Raw genomic sequence first — 23,574 nt, 5'->3', positions numbered from 1 at the left:
CTAAGGCCAGGTCTTTTCCCAGGTTGGATCCCATTTCCTAGGGAAAACGCAGTGATGGGGGGCTTTTTCTTTTTTCTTTTTTTTTTGTGTGTGTGTGTGTGTGTGTGCGCTTAGTTCTGGATGCTTAAAAACAAAGCAGGGCAGGGGGTGTTGCATAAATGCTCATAGAGATAGAAAATGTTTGGCCAGACTCTAGAGCCAAGGCACCTTGTATTGTAGTATATCAAGTCAAAGGCTACCTAAACTTGCATTTACTTGTTCCAAAGAAGTTCCCCATGCTCTGGGACTGGGGTGCTTTAATAAACARCTTGCTTTTACAGTACAAGGTCAAAAGAGGTGGGTCCCTTGAGGAGCCTTTGTTCCAGAACATGGATCATCCTCCTAAGGAAGGGCACAATGTAATGGGACCAGCTGTGCAAAACATTAATAGAAGAGTCTCTTAAATAACTAGAATAAAATATCATTGCAAAACAGCTCCCCCTCTTTGGGAAGCAGGGCCAGGAAGAAGGGGGCAGAAGTTGTGGATAGCAAGTTCTTGATTTCTTTACCAGCTGATCTCAGAGACAACTGGATTTTGATTGCTCTAATCAGCCTCCCCCAATGCTGTCTTCTAGCTTTTAATGAGATTGGTGGTTACCCAAACCTGGAAGAGGCCTACTCAAAAGCTGTTCCAGCCAAGATTGTTCCCAACACTACCTGCCACCTACCCAGAGCGGATGCTATGCACCTCTTCCGAGACCCAGTCTCTGGAGATCTGCCCTGGACTGGGATGACTTTCGGGCTGTCTGTCATGGCCACGTGGTACTGGTGCACCGACCAGGTAAATGTAAACATATTCCCCTGCCCCATGTAACAYGGCATTGCCTGGGATCCAGGCACGCTCTACAGCTTTTGTCCTGGACATCCACCTGCACTAATGCCTAGTGGTCCTTCTGACTGGTGGCCTCTGGAGGCTTCTTTTTGGAGCCGGGGGAAGTGCTTGGGGCTGCTGCAACCTTGCTCTTGAGGTGCTTGGACTGGGATAGTTTGGAGACTGGGATGCCAAAGGGTGTCCTTGTTTCTTCTGCTGTCTTCTGGCTTTCTGGGAGTGAGGTGAAGGGCTTGCTTGTCGCTCTGGGGCTGCTTGGTGAGAGGTGGCTTGGCCGTATATTCTTGCTGGGGCTGAAGGTCTTGCTTTGCCAGTATGGCTGGCTACCTGCAGTTGCAATGGTCTTTTTAGGGCTGCCTCCATCCCCTCTGCATTTGCTGGCCGCAGGAGGTTTCTCATGCGTCAGGGAACAGGAGATTTCTTTGCCTTGTTCTCTGCCTGCAGGGTTCCTGGATCGGTAATGGTAGATGTGTGCCCCCTGTTTGTTAAAGAACAGAAAAGGGGGGGGGGACACGATTTACTGTTGTTGTACAGACTCTATTCCCCTGTATGGACAATCCTTCAAACTTCTGTGCCACAGACTTACTTGTTATGGASAAGTCCCTCTACCACTTGGGTAGAAGGCCCCTGATTCTTCTGAGACTGGTGGTAGCCCAAAAGAGAAGACCTCAAGCCCTGACTGTTGTTACTCCTGTGACTTCTCTAGTGAAGGTCTTTCCCCCTGATTTAGGGCTTTGATTCAAGCAAGTTGCGAGAGCTGGTAAAGTTATTGTGCCCTGCAGCTGCCCAGATGGTTTAACATATGCTGAAGCCACTGTGCTGTTGCTGCACCTTACAGAGCAGCAAGAAGGCAAACTACAGGTGGTGGCAGTGCATCTCACTTTGCAGTGCAGTCCCTGAGCAGCTGCTTCTCAAGCAGTCCGAGGCTGTCCCAAGTCAAGTCAGTCCCTCCTGGTGATCTAGAACCAAGGATTCAGCAGTATCTGAACACCTTCTCTTTAAGCAGCAGTCTGAATGCCTGTGTTGATCATCTGACTTCCCATTTTAGACCAAGAGAGTGTTCAGTCATCCAGACCTAACCTGTGGGATCTAAGTGGCTAGCAACGTTAGATCAAAGGATATAGGGTTGGGAGAAGAAGGTGGGACTGCGAGGTAAGCGTGAGCTTGCAACAGTTTAGCACTGTGTGGGCTGGTTCTGATTACTGGGGTGAGAGATGTTTGGATTGGGTCTGAGCTCCATTAATCTTAATTTTGGTCTGGGTAAAGCCTTACACGTGGCTGTGGTCACCAGATATTTATCACCCTCTTTGGGTGTGCCTGCACTGCACTCTGGAGGTGTGATTGCACTCCATGTAGTACTTGAGTGCAATTTAATCTGGCAAGCTCAGGAGCTGATAGCAGGACTAGCTAGGGCAGTGGAAGCTGCAGAGCAGGCTGCACAAAACTGCCTTGGTTCTGCTGCTGTTGGGACCCTAGCAGGGCGGCCAGCTCTGCACCCGCAGACGGGCTGCCTYTGCGCATTCAGCTAGCCAGTCTGAATATCCCAATGGCCTCTCTCCTCTCTAATCCACAGCTGTGAGCTCCTGCAAAGGAGACACCAGGCCTTACTTTGACCAGGAAGGTTGCATTAGAACAATTTAGCTTAGGGTGATACCAGAGTAAGGGGGGGTTAGCTGCATTGATTTAACAAGACTAGYGAAAGTCAGTGCTAAGGCCTAAGATGTTTTCTGGAAAGGAAAAACTAAGGGACTAAGGGTGATTTTGCTCCTCTCCCTTTCAAATCCTGTGTGCCCCATGTAGGGCACGTGATGAGTTGTGGTTGGTGCTGCAGCTCCTGACATGCTCTAGCTCTTGGAGAGCAGGGCAGAAGCTGAACTCTGGCTTTGCCCTGATTCAGCTCCAAGTTGCATGACCATGTGCTTGCTCAGGAGGGGCTGAATCCTGCTTGGTGCTTCTCTAAGCCCTTGGAGAGAGTCTGAGCTGTTTTAATGTCAGCATTTGTATGGATGTTGCTTATTTAAGAGAGAGTCTCAAAGTCCAAGGCCTGGCTGTATCATGGATGGGCAAAGCTTGGACGGACAGACCTTTGAGGTGCAATCATTTAGTCAGTGTAGGTGAGGGATTTGTCTGTGACAGCAGGAGACAAGATCTGGCATTCCTTTCATTTCTGGGTACTTGTTTGGGGAGGAAACTGGTTCCTATGACCGACTCAGAGAAGGGACAAGAGGGAAAAATCATGTTGGTGGAGAATTGATTCCCGGATATGACTGCCACCTTGCTCTAACCCATGCACAAAGACTTGCTGTGCAGGGAGYAGGTTTGCAGTAACAGTAACTGCACTGCTCTCACGCATCGCTGAGCTCAGCAGTTTCCCRGTTGCCTTTCTGTCCCAGCTCGCTTGCTCTCAACAAAGACCACAGCTGCTGTCCTGCTAACAAGAGGGGAAACCTTGAGATGTTGGGTCCATGTGTAACAAGGACTTCTACTGGTAGTTGTATTGGGCCTTCATGATGTAACGGAATAACAAGAACCTACTCCCKGTCCAGAGAGAAACCCATGGGCTGCCAGGCAGCCATCTCTGGGGCCAGTGCCAAATGGCTGCAGTGCTTGGAGATGTCTGGGGTGCTGTTTGGCAAGGATGAGACTGACATTAAATAGCATGTTTTGTGGGCTGCTCATCCTCCTTCCCTGGCTCTCCCACAGGTYATTGTCCAGAGGTCTCTCTCTGCAAAGAGTCTGAACCATGCAAAGGCTGGCTCCATCCTGGCCAGCTACCTGAAAATGCTGCCCTTGTTCATCATCATCATGCCAGGGATGATCAGCAGGATCCTGTACCCAGGTAAGGCACCTATGCCACAGAAGTGGAGCTGATGAGTTTGGTATTTTGCATGTTACTAAGCAGAAGTTGCTGAGATGCGGAGGTACAGATGTAGCCAGATYGTGCAGGAGATGGGAACAGTGTGGTGAGCTTTATCTGGCCCTCCTGGAGGGGAGGGCCTTGGCCTGAGTGCCCCTGAGTTTTCCCTTGTGGATGCTGTGCGTCAGCCTGGTCTGCTGTCCTCTGTTACCGGTGTAGCCTGTGTGAATGGGGTTGTGTATATTCAGGCAATGAAATGCTCCAGTAATAAATGTCTTATGTTTTCAATGTGATGAGAAACGTATCGTATATCCTGAGTGAGCCTAAGCCTGCATCTTGGGCTAAATGTTGTGGGCCAGTGTCTAAGAGCCCCAGCTACGCATAAGAAACRAGGACCCAAAATGAAAATGTTTGATGCTGGGAGATACAAAGACTACCAAAATGAGAGAGAGAATAGCAATTTCCAGTGTGATGTGCAAATTGAAATCTGGACTCCAGAGGCTGGTTCAGCTCCAGGAGGCTGACTCTGAGGGATTATTTACTGTGCGAAGCTGCAGAAGCTCCTAGGAAAGGATCTTGCTGGGGCCCACTTGCAGATCATCTTTCCAGTACTGTTGCTGTTCTCGTAACTCATTTAGATTTAAGGTTCTTACAGAATTAATCAAGGATTGCTTTGGCTTATTGTTGTTACATATGGGAGAAATTATTCTCTCCACATTTCTATGAGCTGAGAGCTTGCTTTCCTAACTCTGATGGCACGTCAATTATCTGCCTTTCATAAAAAGTCTGAACAGGTTATTGCAAGAACACAAACATACCTGGCCACTTTGAACAACGTGGCACCCAGGGAGCTGGGTCACAAGCTCCTTGAGAGCAGCACATCAAAAGGCTTGGTGCACCTCGCTCTGCACGGCTCTGCAGGGTGCAAGGAGATCTTTTTGATGAGCTGGCTCTTAYCTCCATGTTGCTGGCTGGGGAGGTAAAGGGCGAGTGGACTCTGGACTAATAAATTTAATTCCTTGTAAACATAGATTAGGTGGGAGCCAGCTGCTTGGCTGGGGTAACCTCAGGTGGCTTTGCCGATGTCAGCTTCTGCCTCCTGCTTTGGCCCTGGGTGTTTGGATGCCCTGGAAGGAATGGGTGGGGAGCTTTCAGAAACCAAAATGCAGAGTCCTTGGGAGTGGTGCAAGGATCTCCAGGGCTTAGAAGTGGGAGATTGTCCCTCTCTTACCCATGCCTGCATGGAGCGATACCTCCACCCCAAATCCAGCTGACGGCAGCCAGCTGGCCCACTCCCATGGCTGTGCAGAGTGATTAGGTCTGGCACGGCTCATGAGCCGCCCGGAAAGCTGCTGACTGCGGCGTTCTCTGGCAGATGCTGCCATCCCTGTTTCTCTGCTGCGTTGCTCTACGTAATTATGCGTCCAAGTGTTTTACTTTGATGCTAATCACCTTTATAACAAGTTAGAAAACAAGCCTGCATAAGAACATGCCTGCACGCACCGTCTATCCCCCACCCAGGTGTGACGCCATTGCCCTAACGCTTGCTGCCAATGGGCTATCGGATAGAGCYTGGTGAGTGAGTGGCTTAGGGCACAACCCTCCCCTGCTTCCCAGAGGCCATGCAGTAAAGTCTCTAATTCTAGAAAAGACCTTCTTTTGAACAGCCTTCCTTTGGCACTCCCAGACACCTGAAGAGCTGTGGTGTGGCCACCATCTTTCTGACCAAGAGCACCTCTTGGGTGGCTCCTGCAATTATTGCRTGTGAGGCAGTGAAAGAGTACGGTATTCTCCTGCGTGTGTGTCTGAGCATGGCATCTGGGACAYGAGAGCAAAGCTAGCAACGACACTGTAAGCCTGGCCTCTGCTGAGTTGGCCTGGTTACCTCCTGGGTTGCAGAGGTGTTTTACAGCAGAAGCAGCAGCGTGCTGCTGGCTTGCAGAGTGGAGAAACACAGCAAAGGAGGTTATAACAAACAAGCCTACCTGTGCAGCACTGCCAGGGTAGGAGCTGTTGCCATCGAGGACGGTGCGGGGCAGCACACACCTAATCTCCACGGCGTTGCTCCTCCTCTTTGCCACATCCTCTGCCCTCATGTGCGTCAGTGACGGCAGGTTCCCCAGCGGACTGAGGAAGGTGCCCCTGCTGATGTGAGGATCGCTCAGTTTCCTCTGTATTGGCAGGATCTCCCCATTGGGGGTGACATCGGAGTTAGTTCTCCGGAGCGGCCCGTAGCGATCTCTCACCTCAAAATACTCATCTGAGATGGAGGAGGCATTGGAGCGGCGGTAGCTGTGATCAGCAGAGCTGCTGGAGCAGCTCTCCTGGTCGCTGAGAGTTATATACTCCTCCTCCTCCTCCTCCTCTTCAGCCAGACCATTGTGCGTACAGACAGGCCCTCTGTCCTKCTGTGGTCCTGCTGTGGGCTGGTCTGGCTCGTGGTGGCTGGTCTCTGTTGAAGCTCTGCTGGGATTGTTGTTTGGTTCTTCTTTAACATTTGCTTGCTTGGCTGGTTGTGGCTGTGGCTGCTGTGTGTCACCTTCCAGGCCAGTGTTATTGTTGTAGGGAGTGCTGGCTTTGGTCACAAGGCTTCCTACTGGGATGGTTCTTGGCTTTGGAACTGGGGGCTTGATTTCCTTGTGTGTCTCATCAGGCTGCTTCAAATGGTGGCTCAAAGGCAAAGCTGCAAAAGTWCCTACTTTCTTCGTTTTCCAGCTGGTGCTCTCAATGGGGCTGGCAACAGGTGGCATAGAAACTTCTGCAGGAGTCTGAGAGCTCTGTCTTTGGCATGGGGACACTGGAGATGGCTCTTGTTCTGAGCTTTTCTTGATTTCCAACTCTCTGTTCTTCAGCATCTGCCTGTGCTGAGCACTGGCTTGGGAGACATCACAGACTTTGATGCGGTTCATCTGAGAGAGCTTCACGTTCTTTATGTTGGGGTCAATAATATTGATGTAGCCCAAGACTTCGCTCCCAGGCTCTGGGTCAGGCTCGACCCAGGTGGGCAGATAGTCGAACATGTTGGCTTTCTCCAAATTGAGGAGGCCGGGGTGGATAAGTAGAGAGAGATCTGCTGTGTCACCATGCTTTTCGCCTGCCTGGCCCTCAGGAAGGGCCTTGCCTTTGTTGTCCGTCTTCTGGTTTTTGTCCTGATTCTCAGAAGAAGTCTTGCTGATCTGGTCTGCGCTCTTGGCCTTCACCAGGGCATACTTAGGGTTAATCAGCTTCTTTACCACGGCATTGGCAGGGGTCACGGGCACAACAGAAGGCAGTGTTACAGGCTCAGGCTCWGGCTCCTCGCCCATGGGGATAGACTTGAGACTCAGCCCCTTGGACATGAGATACAGTTCTTGGAACTGCTTGTCAAATGCCTCCACCACTTGGCCCGAAAGAACCGTAATGACATTCCTGTCTGTCCTTGCAGCAGACCAGGTGAAGCTGCAATGGAAAAGCGTTGGAAATTGAGTGCTTGCTGGTAAATATAGCCCTCTCCAACCCTGGCCTTCATCAGGGAATTTAACAGTACTAGGAAGGAGATGGTTTTGYTATAAGAAGCCATAATATGGAGATTTTAACAAAGAAAGCTCTCATCCCAAATTGGAATGAAAAGTTGGAGTCTTGAGAGCACTTGAGCTTGAAATAAAAGTGAAAGATATCTTTTGTGGGTCAGTTAGCTTTTCGTTTCAGTGTTGGCYACTTTCTTTAAGTAACCAACAGAAAGGAAAAGTGGTTTGTAAACAGATGTGCAACCTTTGTGTTATTATTGTGGTCAGAAAGTGGAAAACAGTTTCACTTTCACCTTTATGGAACTTGTCTTTTAGAGATGGAAAAGTTTAAATGGGACAGATCTATTTCTACCAAAGCAAGTTTTCATTTGGATAAATCTGAAAAATTTGGGTACCCAGTGTTGATTTGCAAAAATGGAGGCCAACGTTAGAGCTAGCACTGGCTGCAGCTTGSTTTTGTCCTTCCTGTGCTTGGCTCAGAGTGCTGTCACCACGTCCACTTGCAGAAGCACTTTGTGTGTCTCGTTCTGGCCTCCTCCTAGGAGAGGTATCGTAGTCCTGCCAGTGGGGTAGTGCTGAGCCCCTTGGGTCTAATTCCAAATCAGAATATGGCCATGACAGTGCCCGTATTGGGCAGGCTCTGTTCGTTCACTTTGACCRTGCACTTTCACAGAAAACCCTTCTCCTGCCATTCCCATGCGTTCCCCTGCAGCCAAGCAAGGTTCCCCCTCCAGCAGGCCCAGTCTTTAGGCAACACTATGACTTCCTTGGGGCAGGCAAGAGGAGACCCTGGTGATTACCTGTAGGATCCGCACATGGCCCGGTCACCATCCACAAACATGAACTTCTGGGCCAAGGCCCCTTTGAACTTCRTGGCTGAGCGAGTATAAAATTCGGTTCCCCCGGTGCTTCGAACTCTGAGGTTCTGCAAAGCAAAGCCAACGCAATGAGTGGGAGGGAGCTYGGGACAGGGGAGGGGAGCTAGTGGCCAGATGCTGGCAGACCCTCAGCTGGCCTTGGCTGTGCCCTCTCGACCATTCCTTCCCGCCGCCAGGCTTCTCTGAACAGAAATCCAGCTGAAGGCCCTTTSTGGCACTGCACTGAATGGCGCTTCCATGTTTTCACTCGGTTTGGAGCCGACTTTGGCTCCTGGCCTAAATAAAATACTTGAAGTGCCGTTTTCCAAAGCAGCGTTCGGCCCCCTGCGTTGACACTCCAGAGGATAATTTCACAACCCCTCCGAAACGGGAAACATTCCTCACAGCCTGCTCTGYGGAGGCCTCAGAGATGGGAAGATAAAATAACTTGCCCAAGGCCACACAGCAACTCAGGGACTTGGCTTAAAGAATTTCCTGTTTCCCCATATGCGGAGCAGTGTTTTCCACCTCTTGAACTCAGTGTTGTGGATAGTCAGCTTGCAATAACAGCGCCAAACATTTTCCATCTCTAAAGATCTATGCAAATACTCCCATGAGAGTGGTGATTTCTCACCTTCTCTCCATTGGCAGATCTACAAGTGCTTTCCTGTGAAGATGCTGACCTCAGGACAGCACACGCAAGCCTGATGGTGGTGAGCTGCCTTCTCTTAGCCCAGCTATCCACTTAGATCTGCTTTGCTCCTCAGTGTGAGTGTGTTTCTCCACTGCTGGGTGGAGGGAAAAGCGATGCAACATCTTTTCACCCTTGGGAGATGAAACCTGAGGACAAGGGCCAAAAGGGACACGCACCATGCTTCAGTGCGACCCTAGGCAGGCAGCCTGGGAGCAGGGTTTCCACTGGCCGGGGAGCCCAGCCGCTCTGCCAGTCAGAGCTGTCGTCCCCGCCGTGGGCAGCCCGTGACCCGCCGGGGCCGTCCCAGGAGGGAGGCACGTCCCCACGGTCCAAAGTGCTCCTGCAGGCAGGCGAAGGGGTGCCCCAGCTCTGCAAAAACAGCCATGTAGTTCTCAGCTTTTCTCATACTTCCRTGTTTTTCCTCCAAAATGCAGGACGCAAACACATTTTTACATCTGTGCAAATTGTATCTTTCACAGTAAATGAGATTTTGAAATGAAATTGTAACATTCACAGAAATGAATGTTCTCCTGTGGGTGGAGAGAGAATATTTTCTTATGAAAGCACCTTCGTTCCTCCTATTTCTGCTGGCCTATTGGTAAATCTTAGTGCCACTGCTGAATCTGGTCACTAGGTCATGGCATCCTTTTCTTTTTTTTTCCTTTAAGCTTAAAAGGGGACCTAAAATACTTTTTCTACCCTCTCCCCGAAAATCTTCCTCACTTCATCCCTTCCTCATCTGCTTTCCTGGGGTCTTGTCTCTTCTTCTCCTCTGTGGGATGTGATCCYGTGGGAGCTATTGCTCAGGGAGCTCGTTGGACTGCAGCCTCTTGACCCACTATACTTGGTAGAAGGGACAGGGAGCAAAAGCTGGTGTTTGTGTGATGCAAAGGTTTTCCTGGCCGGCTTTCCCAGGAAGCCTTGTACACTGGGTGGAGAAGTCCAGCTTCGGTCCTTCAGCAGATTGATGTGATGTGTGCAGCTTGCATTTGATTTTCCAGCTTTGTCCTTTCTGTCTGTCGTGCTGCTGGGGCSAGACCAACGCTGAGCAAGCCCCGGGGTGCAAGCACTGCGGTGGGTGCGAAAGCTGCTCGTCTGGCGTGAGGGCAGCAGCTAACGCTTGCGTGTAGTGGAAAAGGGTAGGGAGGATCTGTGTACGCTAGGGCACAGCCCAGGACATCCTGGTTTGGGTGGCGGGGCGGATTCCCCTCCCCGTGCTGCGTTTCCCACTAAAACTGCTGCAAGAGCAGCTCAGCAATGGCTCTTGCTGCCGGGGCAGCCCGTGGGCCTGCTGCTGGCTAAACCAAGCCGTCAACAGTGCTGTGCCCAGGAAAATAAGCCAGGCTCAGACCTCTGCCCATCGCTTGGAGGAGGCTCTGCGTCCCCTGCTCGCCAAACGCCTCCTCGCAGYGCGTTAATCTGCCTGCCTGGTCTGAGCCAAACCTTTTCACAAATGCACAGAGCGGCAGAAGATGTTCTCAGGTGACACCCAGAAGCGAGGTGCCTCTTGCCTTCCTCTTCCTCCTCGCTCCTGGAGTATCGCCTCTGTTAAGTCAGATCTGTTTGTTTAACCTCTCCGAAGAGAAGCGGAGAGCCAGCGTGCGCCCCGGCCGCTGCCTGCTCGCCGAGCTCAGGAGCTGCCCTGCGGGAGCGAGTGAATCACTCTCCAAACACTCGCCCTTGCTTAACGAATCAGCCGTGTTGCCCAAGCTGGCGTGTTAATTGCAAAGCACATAAGACCTGCCTGTTAGACACCAAGATAACGATATATGTTTCGTTAGCATCTCCTGGCTTACGAAGCAGCTCCCAGACACTGCCCTAGTTTCTTCACAGTCTCCTGCCCCACTGAATACCGCTCCGGCAATTGGCTGTGACGAGCAATATGCGGCAGATCACAGCTTGGAGACATTTGCCGAGCTGTGCAAAYGCTCTCCTGCTTTTCCGGTCCTGCCATCAGGCTCCTCATCCATTAAAACACTGGCGTGCATCAGCTCTGGCTTTTCTGGTCCTGAAGCAGAAGCAGTCTGGAAAATACCAGACTCGTGGGGGAGTTTGGATGCGCACACAAGCTTGGCTRTATCTGTTTTAATTGTTGCGAGCAGCAATTAAAGAGAGCCTGGAGACTGTGTGGTTGGATGAAGATGCCAAGCTCGGCTAGCTGGTGTCTCGGGCAGAAGGGAGCCGTGCTCCTCCGCGAGCCCGCTCCCCTCTGTGTGCYCGGCCCCGAGAGCCCGCGCTGCGTCACGGCCCGGCAAAGTCCAGTTCTCCTGTTAGCGTTGCAATTACGTGGCTTGTACGTGTTCCAGCTCAGTCTGATGTTTGCCTCACCGTAAGCAAATTTGGAGAGCTTGTCCGGACACGGACCTTCCCGTGAGCCATTTGGCAGCCAGCGCCGCACGGCTGGGTGACATCAGGGGAAGAAACATTATCTTTGCCAAGCAACAGCAGAGGCAGAGGGACTTGGAGGCAGCGGGTAAAGTACAGCCAGGAGGGAGAGGTGTCTGTGGGCCTAAAAGTGAAACTGCTGGATTCCTCGGCCGTTCGCGCCCTGAGCCTGCGATAGGAGCGTTACGCCCAGCTGAGAGCCGGGACTCTGTCTTGCTGCTGGGACGAGCACGGGCCAGGAGCGGGCCTCGCCGGCTGTGCCTCCCTGCGCCGGCTGCTGCTCCTAGCAGGGCGTTGATTCCCTTCTCCTGCTCTTCTTCCCCGTCATCTCCCTCTGCCTTCCCACGGGCACAGCACCGGGTTATTCCTTAGTGATCCCGGCACGCACAGAGCGGAGGCAAAGCTCTGCCGGGGGCTTCGCTGCCAGCTCGTTGCGGAGCTCCCTGGCCTGGCGCACGCACGGAGCTGGGCTGGGAGAGAAGCGTTTTTGGCACGCGCCTCTTGCGTCCCCTCCTCGCTTGGCGTGCGGGACGGCCGGGGCGGCCGCAGCGGTGGGAGGGCAGGAGGGATTCGGGGCAGGCTCTCCGGAGCGGAGGCGGCCCGGCGGGGATGCTCCCCTCTCCGCCTGGAGTCGGAGGAGCCGAGCGGAAGCGCCGGCTCTCCCGGGAGAGGTTTCCGCCTCCCAGCTCTGCGGGGACCCTCTCGATCGCGTGGTGCCGGCGGCCGTCCCGGGGGCCTGCCCTTCTCTGCCTGCTTCTCGCATCCGCCCGGGAGGTGGACGGCTGYGGGGGGCGGCCGGTGCGCTGCGGAGGGGAGGCTCACGGGCACGACTCYGATGCAGAGCAGGAGCTTGAACCCGCTCGTCACCTCCACTGCGGGGGCACCCGGCCGGCCCCGGCCAGGAGCCCAGTCCCAGGGTGCTTGGTGCTGCTGCACAAAGCCAAGCAGAAAGCCACCGGTCGGAGCAAACAGGTGTTGTGACCGGTTGCTTGGCCTCGTGGCCAGGCACAAACATCTGCTTCTCTTTCTGGTGCTAGGAAGCTTTCCTGGCGCTGCGGCCCTGCTCAGCYGGCGCCGTTGCCGGGCGTTCCCGGGCTCTGTTTTCTCTTTCCTGCTTCAAAACAGGATTCGCGCACCAGAGCACAGTCACGTGCTGCCGCGGGCGCCCCGGGCGCGGGTAAACGCGGCGTGTGCCRGCAGATCCGCGCGGTGCAGCTGGCRAGGGCGGCTCGGGCACCGCTGCCGCCGCCGCGCTGGCRGGGAGGCTCCCGCCGGCCTCCTGGCCGTCCCACCCGTAGCTCCTGCAGGGCTTTCCGAAGGAGGTGGGAACGAATTCCTCCTTGTCTTCCAGCAAAGGAGGCTTGAGCAGGCGCAGTGATTTGCCCAGACCAAATTTCTTGAGCTTCCTCACGGGGCCTGGTGGTGGAGAAGAGCCAGTAGCTGTCCTGGGAGAGCCGGGCTGCTCCCAGCCGTCCGCTGCAGCTCTGGCTCTTAACGGTAGAGCCAAAAGCTCCCCGTGATGTGATGGTCTTCAGCTGCCTCCATCGGGGCATCTTCCCTCCTCTTTGATTCCTTGCTTAGGTCTCTAATCTCCAATTGCTGCCCCATCTCTCTCAGCTATCCATTCCCTCCGGGAGAGGCTGGTGCTGGGCCCCTGGCCCCTTCCAGCCTCCCTCGAAGTAAGCAATTAGCACTTTAAAGAACAGGCAACCCACAGAGCAAGCTGCCACCAACMCCCCAGTGCCTGAGAGGCTGTTTTGGTCCTGGCTGCCAGTTTGTCGGGATTTCCGTGGTTTTGCAGCAGCACGTGGAGCTCTGTCAGAGCTCCCCGGTGCTAAATGCTCAGCACAGACTGGGAGAAGCAATGCTTTGCCCACTGGCACCTGGAACCAGAAGAGGTGACGCGAGGCCCAGACTGGAGAGGTGTTGGCCTTGGCTCCCTTCCTCTGGCAGGGAGCGAATGGGCAGCAGGGCTTGGGCTACCACGACGAGGCTGAGCAGAGAGCCCCAGTGCGTGGTGTGAATATTCTGTGTTTGGTCACTGTGGGCCCTTTCGCCCTGGACCGTCTTCTGTGAGTCYGTACCAACCTCTGAGAGCTAATGCGGATGTATGAGTGATTTGCAGAGAGAGCTGGAGGACCTAAAGTTTGGGGGCTGTGATCCATGTAAGACGGCAGGAGATCACACCTGGTACCTCTGCTTGTCTCTCTGCGTTAGAGGAGAGTACCTGACCCTGAACCTTTCGCGCCAGCCTTACCTTCAAGTGGCCGGTGTGCATCTGGGCACGCTCGCACATCTGAAGGAAGTGCTTCACATTGGTCTCATCTACAATGATGTAGACTCCCACTTTCCTCTTGAAGCCTGCTTCCAGAAGGTCCTTGAAGATGTCGACGTCAGTGAACATGTCCATGACCACAGCAATGACCTGCAGAAGGGAGAAGAGTTCAGATAGCATATCACYCCTGTCTGCGCATAACCGAAGCAAAGCGCTCTCTTCCTAGGAGGCTGGGGCTGGGTCTCGTTTTTTTTAGCTTCAGCACTGTGAGACTCTTCCTTCAGACCTCATCAGCACTTCCTAAAACGTTGAAGGTGAGGCTTGCACCTCTCAGGGGGGAAGCTGGTCTGCAACGCTGCATTTCTGCCTCAGATGACAAAACCTGCCACACCAACAAGTTCCTTTGATCCCACAGTAAAATCTGTCGCCTTGACCTGAAGGCCAGTGTGCACTTAGCTGTGAAAACAGCCTGAGATGAGTCACACTGCCGCATCCGTAGCACCCTGCTGTCCTAGTGCCCAGGGCTGGCCTGGAAGGCCCTGTCTCCTGTGAACATCTGAGCCTCTGTGGGGACACGCAGGCCCCAGGCGTGAAGCCCAGCTTCCTGGAGAGCAGAGGTGCCAAACCAGGGCAACTGCTAGGAAGGGTTCCAGCTTTTGGCTGATGAACCTTCCTGCGTTTCATAGCTTTGTATTCCTGAATATATTTTTGACAAGTTGATATCTGGGGACGAATTGAATATTATTGCCTTTACCAAGCACCATAAATTTCTGCATCCTGTTTCTGCCTGAGAAGCTTTGCCTCCCTTTATTATAGATAATATAATTATCCCGTAATTCCTATAATGGGAAAACTCRGAAGAAAAAACATTCCTTTTTGCTGCAACAACTGTGTCAGGCTGCGAGCACATTGCGTGGGCCCAGATCCCCCCATCAGACATCCCTGTCCTCCCTGGGGATCTCTTGCACTCTTCTGTTCAGAGAAACAGTATAAATGAGGGTTAAAAATGACTGTAAGCTTGGTAGAAAGTTGCAAGACACCCCTGGGGCACGTTCAAGAGCTGAAATGACTTTTAATACCTTTTAAAAACCGGCTTGCCTGCAAGTTGRCAAGGTTGCTTGAAGGTAGCTAGCAGGTTGCAGTTCCCAGTGAGTGCAACCAGCCATTYGTTTAGATCTGCGCTGTTGATTTAGAGAGCGTTGCTGTTAGGAGCTGTGTGGTTTGGTTCATGTTTAACTACACTGCTAGAGCAGTGCTTTGTAGACCAGATGGCGTTTCTCCCGTTGGGGAGGTAGTGCTGGGCTGCCGTTGTCTCTCTAGCTCTGTCGTGTTGTGCTGTCTGGCCCTTCTGCAGCTTGGAGCACCCCATGCTGCTTCGGATGCTGCTTCTGCCACGCAAATGCCCCTTGGAGCTCCTCCTCCTCCTCCTCCTCCTCCTCCTCCTCAAGGGCTTGCAAAAGCCAAGCAGAGCCACAGCAGGACAAAGGCACCTGGGGCCATGGGGCCCCAGCAGGGACGAGAAGAGCCCTGCACTACACGTCCAGCTTTGCTAGGCAAATGGCACCGTCACCATCCTCTCAGTGCTTTGAGACATAGGAGGTCCACTGCTGTGGTGGGGCCAGGGTGAGCCTAGCGCCTGATACAAGGGCGCAACTGCACGACATCCAGCCATGCTGGGGTTTCACCGGGAAAGGCTGCCTAAGCACCGAAGTTGACTCTGCCCCTGTGGATTTTGCCCTCCTGGAGATGGCATCACTGATGAGCATGGGAAAATGTGCTGTAAAACCCCGTGGCAGGCGCGGAGGGGGCTCCAGCRCAAATCCCTCCCGCAAGACCTGTGCGCTGGGGAGAGCGGTGAGCATCTCGGTGCAATCCCAGGGCAGGAGTAGGACAGCGCAGACACCCACCGTTGTGTCTGCCTTCCCCGCATTCAGCCCTGTTGCAGCCACGCAGGTCTCCGAGCTGCGAAGCGGCTTGTCGTCACAGTGCTGGGGGCACTTCAGTGTTGTGGCCAGGGCTTGGAAACCCTTTGGTGTCTCCATCTCTGCAGCAGTTCCAGAAAGGTGCTGCAGTGGCCAGGGCGAGGGGAGCCTTTGCTTTGCATCTGTGGGGTTCTTGGCCCTTCGCCCCTGCTTAGCCCTCTCTGCAGGGGGTGATGCACGGAGACCTCTCAGACTCCTCTCGCAGGAGTGATGGGATCAGATGCCTGGCGCTTGCACACTCAGGCTCGTCTGGTCCAGGAATCTCAAAGCACTGAGCCGCCTTTTAATTAGTTTTGTGCCATAGGAGCCCTGGGAGGGAGGTGGCAAGCTCTAATTATTAAGAGCACTGTGTGTTATGACACTGCTGGCTGTTCCCTTCCTTTCTGAAGGCGAAGGGGTGAGGAGTCAGACTGCGACGCGAGTCTGTGCTGCTCCTCCCCAGCCTGCGCTGCCTCCGAGGCTGCCTCGAACCCGCTCACCCTGGCCAGCTCATCTCACCTCTTTCTGTGGCTGCCAGGTGCGTGAGAGGTGAGCYGGGTGAGAGGGACACGTTTGATGCTACTCAAGGATGCTTGAAGCCTCTTCCACCAGGAGCTCTGCCCACGCTGGGCAAGAGAGCGAGGCTGCTGCTCTCTGCGTTGAGCAGCTCCTGGCGCCGAGGACGAAGCCYGGCTGAGCCGTTACGGCTCGGCCAGGCTTCACCTTGTGATACGTTGCACTTTGCAGATGCTCTAGGTCGGGGTGAGAGGCTCCTTGTCACAAGGTCAGGCTGAGCAAAGCCAGGCAAGACAAGCAGCCCCCAGGCTTGCTGCATGGTTTGGTTGCCGGTTCCACGTCTGGATGTGCAGGACCYGTTTCGCTGAAGCTCCTTCACTGCCCTTGGTGGTGTTTTGCCTTTAGTGCTAATGAGTGAGGGTGGAACCATGTCCTGTCGCCTCCYTGGAGACCGCCCTGAGCTTGGTTCAGCCCCTGGCTCTGCACCCCACCAGCTGAGGCAGATTCGTGGCTGGAGGTCATTCGCAGCTCTTTTCTTGAAAAGCAGGTTTAAAAAAGTRGCATCTTCTAGACAGCTTTTAGCTGGATTTGCATTCATCGTCACTTGAAAACTTTCCAGCAATTTTTACAGTGAAAGGACAAATTCTTACGCCCTAATGAACCTAGCTGTGCATTTTGCATGTTCTCTCCTTACTGACAGGGAAACTGAGGCAGAAAAATAGATGCCCTTGTTGCATCGGGCTCATACTGGTCTGCGGGCCAGCAAAGCCCGCAGTCATCTCACTGAAGATGTGAAGAGAGACAGGTTCAAAGTGACTTTTAGAACTCAGGGCTTGGTTCCCTTTTTCATTTACAGCAGGTAATTTAGGAGAAACTTCTCTGTCTGCTGTAAATCTTGGTTAAAGAACCTCTGAACTGGGACCCAGGATGTTTTGTCTCCCTGGATTGAACTACTGGAGCAGGACAGGTTGGTGGCAGGCATTTTGCTCCTGTCTCTGACACTGATGCGCTCAGTGGCTGTGGCCATGGCACTTAATCTGCGTGCCCCATTCTCTCCAAACGGAAACTGAGGATTTATAAAATGRGGGTGGTAAGAGTCATCAGCCGCATAGCTGGACATTAGTTGTGAGGCTTTTAATGAAAGGAACGCTCTGTGGGCGAAGCAACGACACTGTACGGGAGTTCCCACTGGGGCAAATGCTTTGAAGAAAAAATAAATGTGAAATGACCCCCTCTAATTCCATACAACACTTAAGGAGAGGGAATTCTATCCCTCCTGTTCGGCAGGACTTTGCTTCTCTCCCCACTGCGTCTGGCCTGCAGGATGGGCTCTTTGTCACTGAGATCTCCAAGGAGCGTGCCAGCACACTGCCCTAGCGCCAAATGGGCTGCGAGACCGAGAACATCCCTGGCAGTGCTCCTGACCCTGTGAGACAGTCCAGTGTCCACAAGGGCAAACTCTGCTCCTGGGTAGTCCCTCCTTGAACCCTGGCTGAAATCAGTTGAATCAAGGCCAAAACTCAGGTGCAGGATTTAATCTGCAAAGAATGGAGGTCTGTGTGCTTTGGAGAAATGCAATCCTCTGTGCTATTTACTTCCCGTCCCAGGGAACAGGAGTGTCTGGAGCAAAGACCTGGCATCCCTGCCCTCAGGAGCAAGCTTGGCAGACCTTGTCCCCCATTACTTCTAGGAGAGTGGAGCTCAGTGCCCCACGTGCTTGCTTTGTACTTGGGAAAATGATGGCATGAGATCCCAGGCAGCAGGAGAGTCAGACCTGTTCCCAACGCAWCTTGCAACAGCATCATCCCAGGAATCCTGCCCATCCCTCACCGCGGGTCTTTGCCTTTGGCCAAAGAGTGCTGCTGTGGAGAAGACAGGCCCCGAATTTACAGCCCGATGATCCTAGCTGCCTAATGGRTGACAGTTCTCTCTTCAGAGTCCCAGGAGCTCTTGAGATCTGTTGGACATAGCGGATGTGCAAAGCACTGAGGATCAGCGGTGCGAGCAGAGCAGGCCGCAGTGCAGGGATGCGAGAGATGCCGAGACCCCGATGAGCAGAGAGAGTTACTTCCTCTCCAGCGCTGAGCAAATGATGCTGGGATCCTCCTGAACTGCTTTGACGAGTGCGTAAACTGCAGGATCATGTTTTATAGAGGAAATTGCAACTCCTTATTAAGTCACTCTGACTCATCAGATGATAACTTTTGGGGCACACCACGTGGGCATTTAATGAATTAGGCAGGCACCAACGCGCAATTAGGGGAGGCGTGTTGAGGAGAAGTGGGACAAGTAACATTAATAATTGCTCTCTCTTGTTGACCCTTTTGTCCACAAATGGCCAGAGGTTTTGTAAACAGTAATTAATAGGGCCTCATAAACTTTGCTGGAAGTTGCTAAGTTTAATTATATCACCACAATCTCAACCTGGAACCTCAAATGCAGACTGGGAGAGAAGAAATCAGACTCACTAGTGTCTTCTTTTAGCCAAGGGCATGATTTTCAGTCTGTTCTGCTTTCTGGTCAGATAGAGCCATAACCAAAGCCAAGTGAAGGAGAAAGGGTCCTCCCTACCAACCCTATGGACTGCACAGCTTTGTGGTGTCTGAATTGAAGGAGAGAAGTTTGGGGAACTGCTGTGCTCCCAGCCCCAGCCCTAAGGAAGTCTCCAGCCTGAAGCCTGCCTGGACATCTCATCTTTGACCGCCTCTGTGCTATGTGTGGAGAAATGGGGATTCACCAGGTCCCAGGGAGGGCAGGGATGTGGCTGCAAGAATCCTGTGTCTTGTCTCACCCTTTTTTTCCTGGAAAGGTGAAGGGATCGTTTGCATCCTTTGCTCCAGCTTGCCTGGATTTGCCACTTCACAAAATAAAGTGGAGGCTCTTAACTTAGCAGCGTTTAGCCTTGTACCTGCAAGCACATACGTATATCATCGTCATTAAAGAGGCCTTAAATCTTGACTCTTGGCTTCCTCATGCAAACCATTTCCCCTCTGAGCTGCCRTGAGGGCTTACCCAGCGTCAGCAGCTGTGCTCATATGTGCTCTGAACTTTCTTCAGACAAGCTCCGTCAGGCGGACTTTGCTTTTCTCTCTGTGACATAGCAACCCTTATGTTGTGATTTGTTGTTTGGCATCTGAGAACATTTCAGAGCAAGCATCTTCAACAGAATCTCTGGGAGTAAGGGTCAACCTGCTTGAYACAATACTGAAACCAAGAGAGCTATCGCTCTTCCACACCTGTCAGATGAAGAGCACTGCCATTTCCCAGTGTGACAGGACAAGTTGGCCACAGGAGACAACCAAGTTGGGGCTAAGCATCAAGGGAAACTTGGGATGGTATGGCTGAAATGCCTAGYAGCACTTTTCCCCTTTTTCATCACCAAATGATCCACAGGATAAAAGATAGGTGGGTATTAGGAAAAGCACTGCTAGTATGTAGAAACAGAGATCTGGGCAGGTGGGAGAATTTCCTGCCCTTTCAGTGGACGGGAACTGCTGAAGGGCATCTTCTCATCAAATCTGGGCTGAAGTTCTGRCCAGAGGATGGCCCAAGGGGCATGCCAGGAAGGACGTGACACAAGATCAACATACTGTGGCACCACTGATGTAGTGTCAGCTGGCCTGTCCATTCCTGTGCCCAACTGTTTCACCTCCAAGGCTGCCACAGGGACCTTAAGCCTCAGCTTAAATCTCAAGGTGTAGAGGAGCGTGTTCTACATCCGAGTCTTCACAATCAGGAGTGAGTACACCAACAGTTATCTTAATTCAGCTGCTGTGTGATTGCGGGTTCTGCTATAGTAACTGTAGTCCTCAGATACGAGGTTCAGGGCCTGGAGAAGCCCCATTTCTCAAACCCTAATAACTTCTGCTAATCCCCGACTCCCCTCCAGACTGCAGGCTTGAAGCATATGCCCAGCTGGAGAGTGTCACTCCCCTACATTTTCTAAGGCAACGTAAAGATTTGCTCAAATCACCAAAGACATGTTGCRGAACTGTCACCCATATTTCTTGGCTTTCCAAGCTCCTCTTTAACAACCATAACATATTTTCTGCCCTTGATGCCTCTTCAGGTAGGCTCTATCTGATGCCAATTCACTCCAAGGCAACTAAATGTTATAGAGCTGATGAAGGATTCCCCCCCCCCGCCCGATCCCGCATGACAAGAACAGTGGCATTGGCCACGGGCACATCCAGGAGGCTTGGAGATGATCCAAGCAGAGGTGSGGATGGTGGAGGCACCCACATCGGCAACTGCCTGACTCAGCTGCCTGGCTCCACTGAACAGGAGAAGGACAGTAGAAAGGATGAATCAGGAGGTGCTATTTGCGTGGGGGCAGGCAGGAAGCAATGAGTAGGCAAAGCTGGACAGGAGCTGCAAACCTGGTTGGAGGCAGCTGGAAAGACCTGAAGATGAGGCATTCTTAGTAATGGGAAAGTTTTCCACATGCTGCATCCTGTGAGCTCAGTTCTTTGCAAGAATCAGCCCTCTGTTTCCGTGCAGTGTGAAAGCAGGCCACTGCAAAGCCTTTGAGAGTGGGAAACGTCACAGGAAAGGATCAACTCACCGTTCGCAAGAGAGAAGGGAAGTGATGGTCARTACCCAAAGATGGCTCCTGCCTCAGAGCAGGCCTGCACACACCTAGAAGCTAGCATGGCCCGTCTCCCACATCCCTGAGAGCAAGCTTGGCCATCCCTGCCAGCCTGTGTGCCCAGCCAGTTCAGACTTGTTTGGAGATCAAGTTTCCTGCCTCAGCGTGGGCACCTCGCGAACCTGCCATGTTCATTCAAATACACGGCCCTCTGGCTACCAGATCTTGGAGAGAATCTGGCTATAACCTGCTACTGGATAAAGGCTTCTTGTCTTTCCCACCAGGATCCAAAAGCCCTCTGAGAGAGCTAGCATTTGCCCTACCACCAGAAGGGGCAGGTAGTGATGGTTCGGTGGCCTTTGGAGCTGAGCAGCTCTGACCTGAGACTGCCACACTGACTGTGTCCAAGCCTGGGAGAGGAATCCACTCAGCTGAGCTGTCTGACCTACTCATTTACTCTTCTTGCTTCCCACAACCCTGACAGAGGGAGGGAAGAGGCCGTTCTCCCCCGTTTCACTGCTAGACCATGTCCTGGGATGTTCCTCCCCCAAGGCTGAATTTCTCCAAGAACCAAACACACACAGCTTACTGGCCATCAACCAACACTGTGAAACCAGCAGGTGCCAACCCCTCTTCCAGTTCTCAGCTAGCACTGGGTCACTGGGAAATACCAGTGGCCTTTGCCCACCACAGCTGGCCTTCAATAAACGTGGTCCTCTCCTATCTGCTCCTCTCCTTCCCCTCTCCTCATGCCATGRCATCAGTCTGATGTGATCGCCCATGTGATCACCCATTCCTTTCCTCAGAAGTATGTAGGGACCCTGGGACTAGCTCAGCTACAGTAGCAGTCATGGAAAGGTCACACGGTTCCCAGGGCTTATTAGACCAGGCTAATGACCTCTCTTCAGCAAAAAGCAGTCTCAGATTATTGATTACTCAGAATTAACAAGGAAAGCAGAATGATTTACCCTGATGCTTTTGCTTGGGCAGAGGTTCCCAGAGGACGTATATTGCCTGACTGAGCAAGACTTTAGGACCTGACATTGGCAGAACAGCCCAGATCAGTTCCTACCCCAGCACCCGGCGAACGCCTCACCTTCTGAGCCTGGCAGATCATCTTCCTCACCACCTCCTTGATGTGAGCCTGCCCTTCAATGGGTGGCTGCATGTACACCATGGCACGGGTGACCCCGCGGTAGGCGACGGTCTCAGGCCAGCCGAGGTCCAGTTGGGGGATGGACCGATCAGATCTCTGAGGCCAGTACTCCAGGGATGGGGCCACATCCTGCTCATCCCCTTGGCTGTTGTGGTCATCTTCGCTGTCCCCCATGCTGCTGCCATGGCGTGGGATGTATTCAGAACCTGGGTCATACGTCTCAAGTGTATCCAGGATCTTCTTTAGCTCCAGCTCGGAGAGGAAGTCCCTGATGTTCTCTTTCTTCAAGACCTCATAAAAGGCATCTGGCCCCTGAGAGGCCAGTGCCTCCAAGGCAAGGCGTTGCTCCTCGCTATAGAAGAACTCAGGCTTGGACTCACTAGACCTCCAGTTGACGTGGCTGTCGTCCAGACACTGCACCTGGGAGAAAGCCATGGTGACTGCAGACACTGATATGCCCTCCAAAGGGAGCTTGGTATGTCAAGTAAGCACCAGCTACAGACAATAAATAAGAAATTAGTTATTTCCTAGTCTTTAAATATATGATTGTTTTGTTCCTGAGTTCAATGAACAGCTATAGAAACGCGTCTCTCCGTTCTCCCGCTCACTTGGCAGAGTGTTTCTGGGACTCTGGACCTCTTCTCCTCCAGAGAGGAGGAATCGGCTCCTTGTTTGCTCCTAGGTCCGAGCAGCAACCAAGGGCTCCGCGCAAGGCAGACCCAGGGAAAGCTGCTGCTCTCTGCACGGGGGTTTGTACGAGGAGGGAAATGACCCCTCACACTCGGGCACGCATAGACTCTTCCGGGGTATCCCAGCCTGGTAAGTCTTCTACCATCAGATCCACGCTGGTCTCATCCTCCTCTCTTTCAACAGAGTAATAGAATAAATAGAATAAATCACTATGGAAAACAAAAGATAACTTCTTATAAAAAGGCTCAGGAAAGCAGAATTTCTCAAAATTCTCAAAGCTCAAAAGTTGTCCCCAGGTATTGATCCCGCAGAATTGGGTCAACTGGTTGGTTTCGCCGCAGCAAACTTCTCCGTCAGCCTCTTCGGCATCTCCCAGGCCGGCAACTCGATTATTTCAGGCTCCTGCCGGTGTGCAGTGCCGAGAGGGACAGGTAACAGCAAGAAGTGAAAAGAGGAAAAGCAAAAGAATGAATCATCACTCCGCCCTGCCCCACCTGGAGTCACATGCTGCCTTCACGCATTCCCCGGCTTTGCTGGGCCATTAACTCTTTCCGCCAACCCGGGGCGCGCGGCTCTGCCCGGCGGCGCGGGAGGCCGATTCGCCGGCCGCACGCTTCCAGCCCAAGCCGGCTCCCTTTCCCGTCCGGGCACGGCGCTTCTCCCGCTCCGTCCCGGGGGCTGGGTGCGAGCTGAGCCTGGCCGGGCGAACGGGGTCAGCCTGAAGGTCCTCCAAAAAGCTTCCCGGTGCGGGAGGTTCGCTGGGAAGTGGGGAGGGGTTTGTAGGGTAAGGAAAAAAAAAAAAAAGCAGCTCTGTCCTGAAATTGCTCCATCATCTCCCTTTGTGTGTGGGGGGTAAGTCAATATTTTCCAGGAAAGTTTATCTCTGTGTCTCATTGTTAACCCCTCCTGCACCAAGAATAACAAATCCCTGTGCTCATGTTGGAGCTCGGAGCCAAGGTGGGTCCCAGCGAGCAGCTCCCGGGTGCTGTGGCTCTTGGAAAAGCTTCTCCGCTTCGGCGGGCGGTTTGGAGCAGGGACACGGTCTCACACCGTACTAGACCTTACTCTGACACTGTGTTCCTAACTGGGAGACGGGCAARAAAACCCAACGTGGATCTGTCGGTCAGTGATCGCAAGCTAGAAACGTGGAGCTTTTTACTTGAAAGCTCAGTTCGAGTGAAGAATTTCAAGAATCAGGGTCAGATTCTTGCACCAGTGCGG

The 23,574-nt window shown here is 52.9% G+C and overlaps 3 protein-coding genes across 4 annotated transcripts in view; 2 read left to right on the top strand and 1 right to left on the bottom strand.

The window, feature by feature from the left end:
• Positions 1-721: 721 nt before the first annotated feature.
• LOC146597546 (sodium/mannose cotransporter SLC5A10-like) overlaps positions 722-23,574 on the top strand; it is a 44,841-nt gene continuing 21,988 nt past the window's right edge. For both annotated transcript variants that reach the window (XR_014895481.1, XM_085301971.1), the window contains exons 1-2: positions 722-820; positions 3,572-3,707. Coding sequence is in view for 1 of the 2 variants with exons in the window: in XM_085301971.1 (XP_085158097.1) it covers positions 722-820; positions 3,572-3,707 (235 nt within the window). In the remaining variant the exon portion in view is untranslated. The remainder of the gene's footprint in view (positions 821-3,571; positions 3,708-23,574) is intronic.
• On the bottom strand, positions 805-22,144 carry SACK1G (scaffolding CK1 anchoring protein G). Its single transcript, XM_085301973.1, has 5 exons — positions 21,604-22,144; positions 13,425-13,592; positions 8,032-8,156; positions 5,711-7,163; positions 805-1,346 (listed from the first exon to the last, which is right to left on the bottom strand). The coding sequence occupies exons 1-5, from the start codon at positions 22,096-22,098 to the stop codon at positions 921-923; spliced, it is 2,667 nt and encodes an 888-aa protein (XP_085158099.1). The 5' UTR covers positions 22,099-22,144; the 3' UTR covers positions 805-920.
• Positions 11,228-23,574, top strand: part of LOC146597548 (sodium/mannose cotransporter SLC5A10-like) — a 19,186-nt gene continuing 6,839 nt past the window's right edge. Inside the window, exon 1 of the mRNA XM_085301989.1 lies at positions 11,228-11,255. The gene's annotated coding sequence lies outside the window, so the exon portion shown is untranslated. The remainder of the gene's footprint in view (positions 11,256-23,574) is intronic.

The sequence above is a fragment of the Rhea americana genome, unplaced genomic scaffold (assembly GCF_003343005.1).
Source record: "Rhea americana isolate MKP2758 unplaced genomic scaffold, rheAme1 scaffold_181, whole genome shotgun sequence".
In the NCBI taxonomy this organism is placed as follows: domain Eukaryota; kingdom Metazoa; phylum Chordata; class Aves; order Rheiformes; family Rheidae; genus Rhea; species Rhea americana.
Note: the sequence above shows the minus strand (reverse complement) of the source record. Positions and strands in the feature narration are given on the sequence as shown.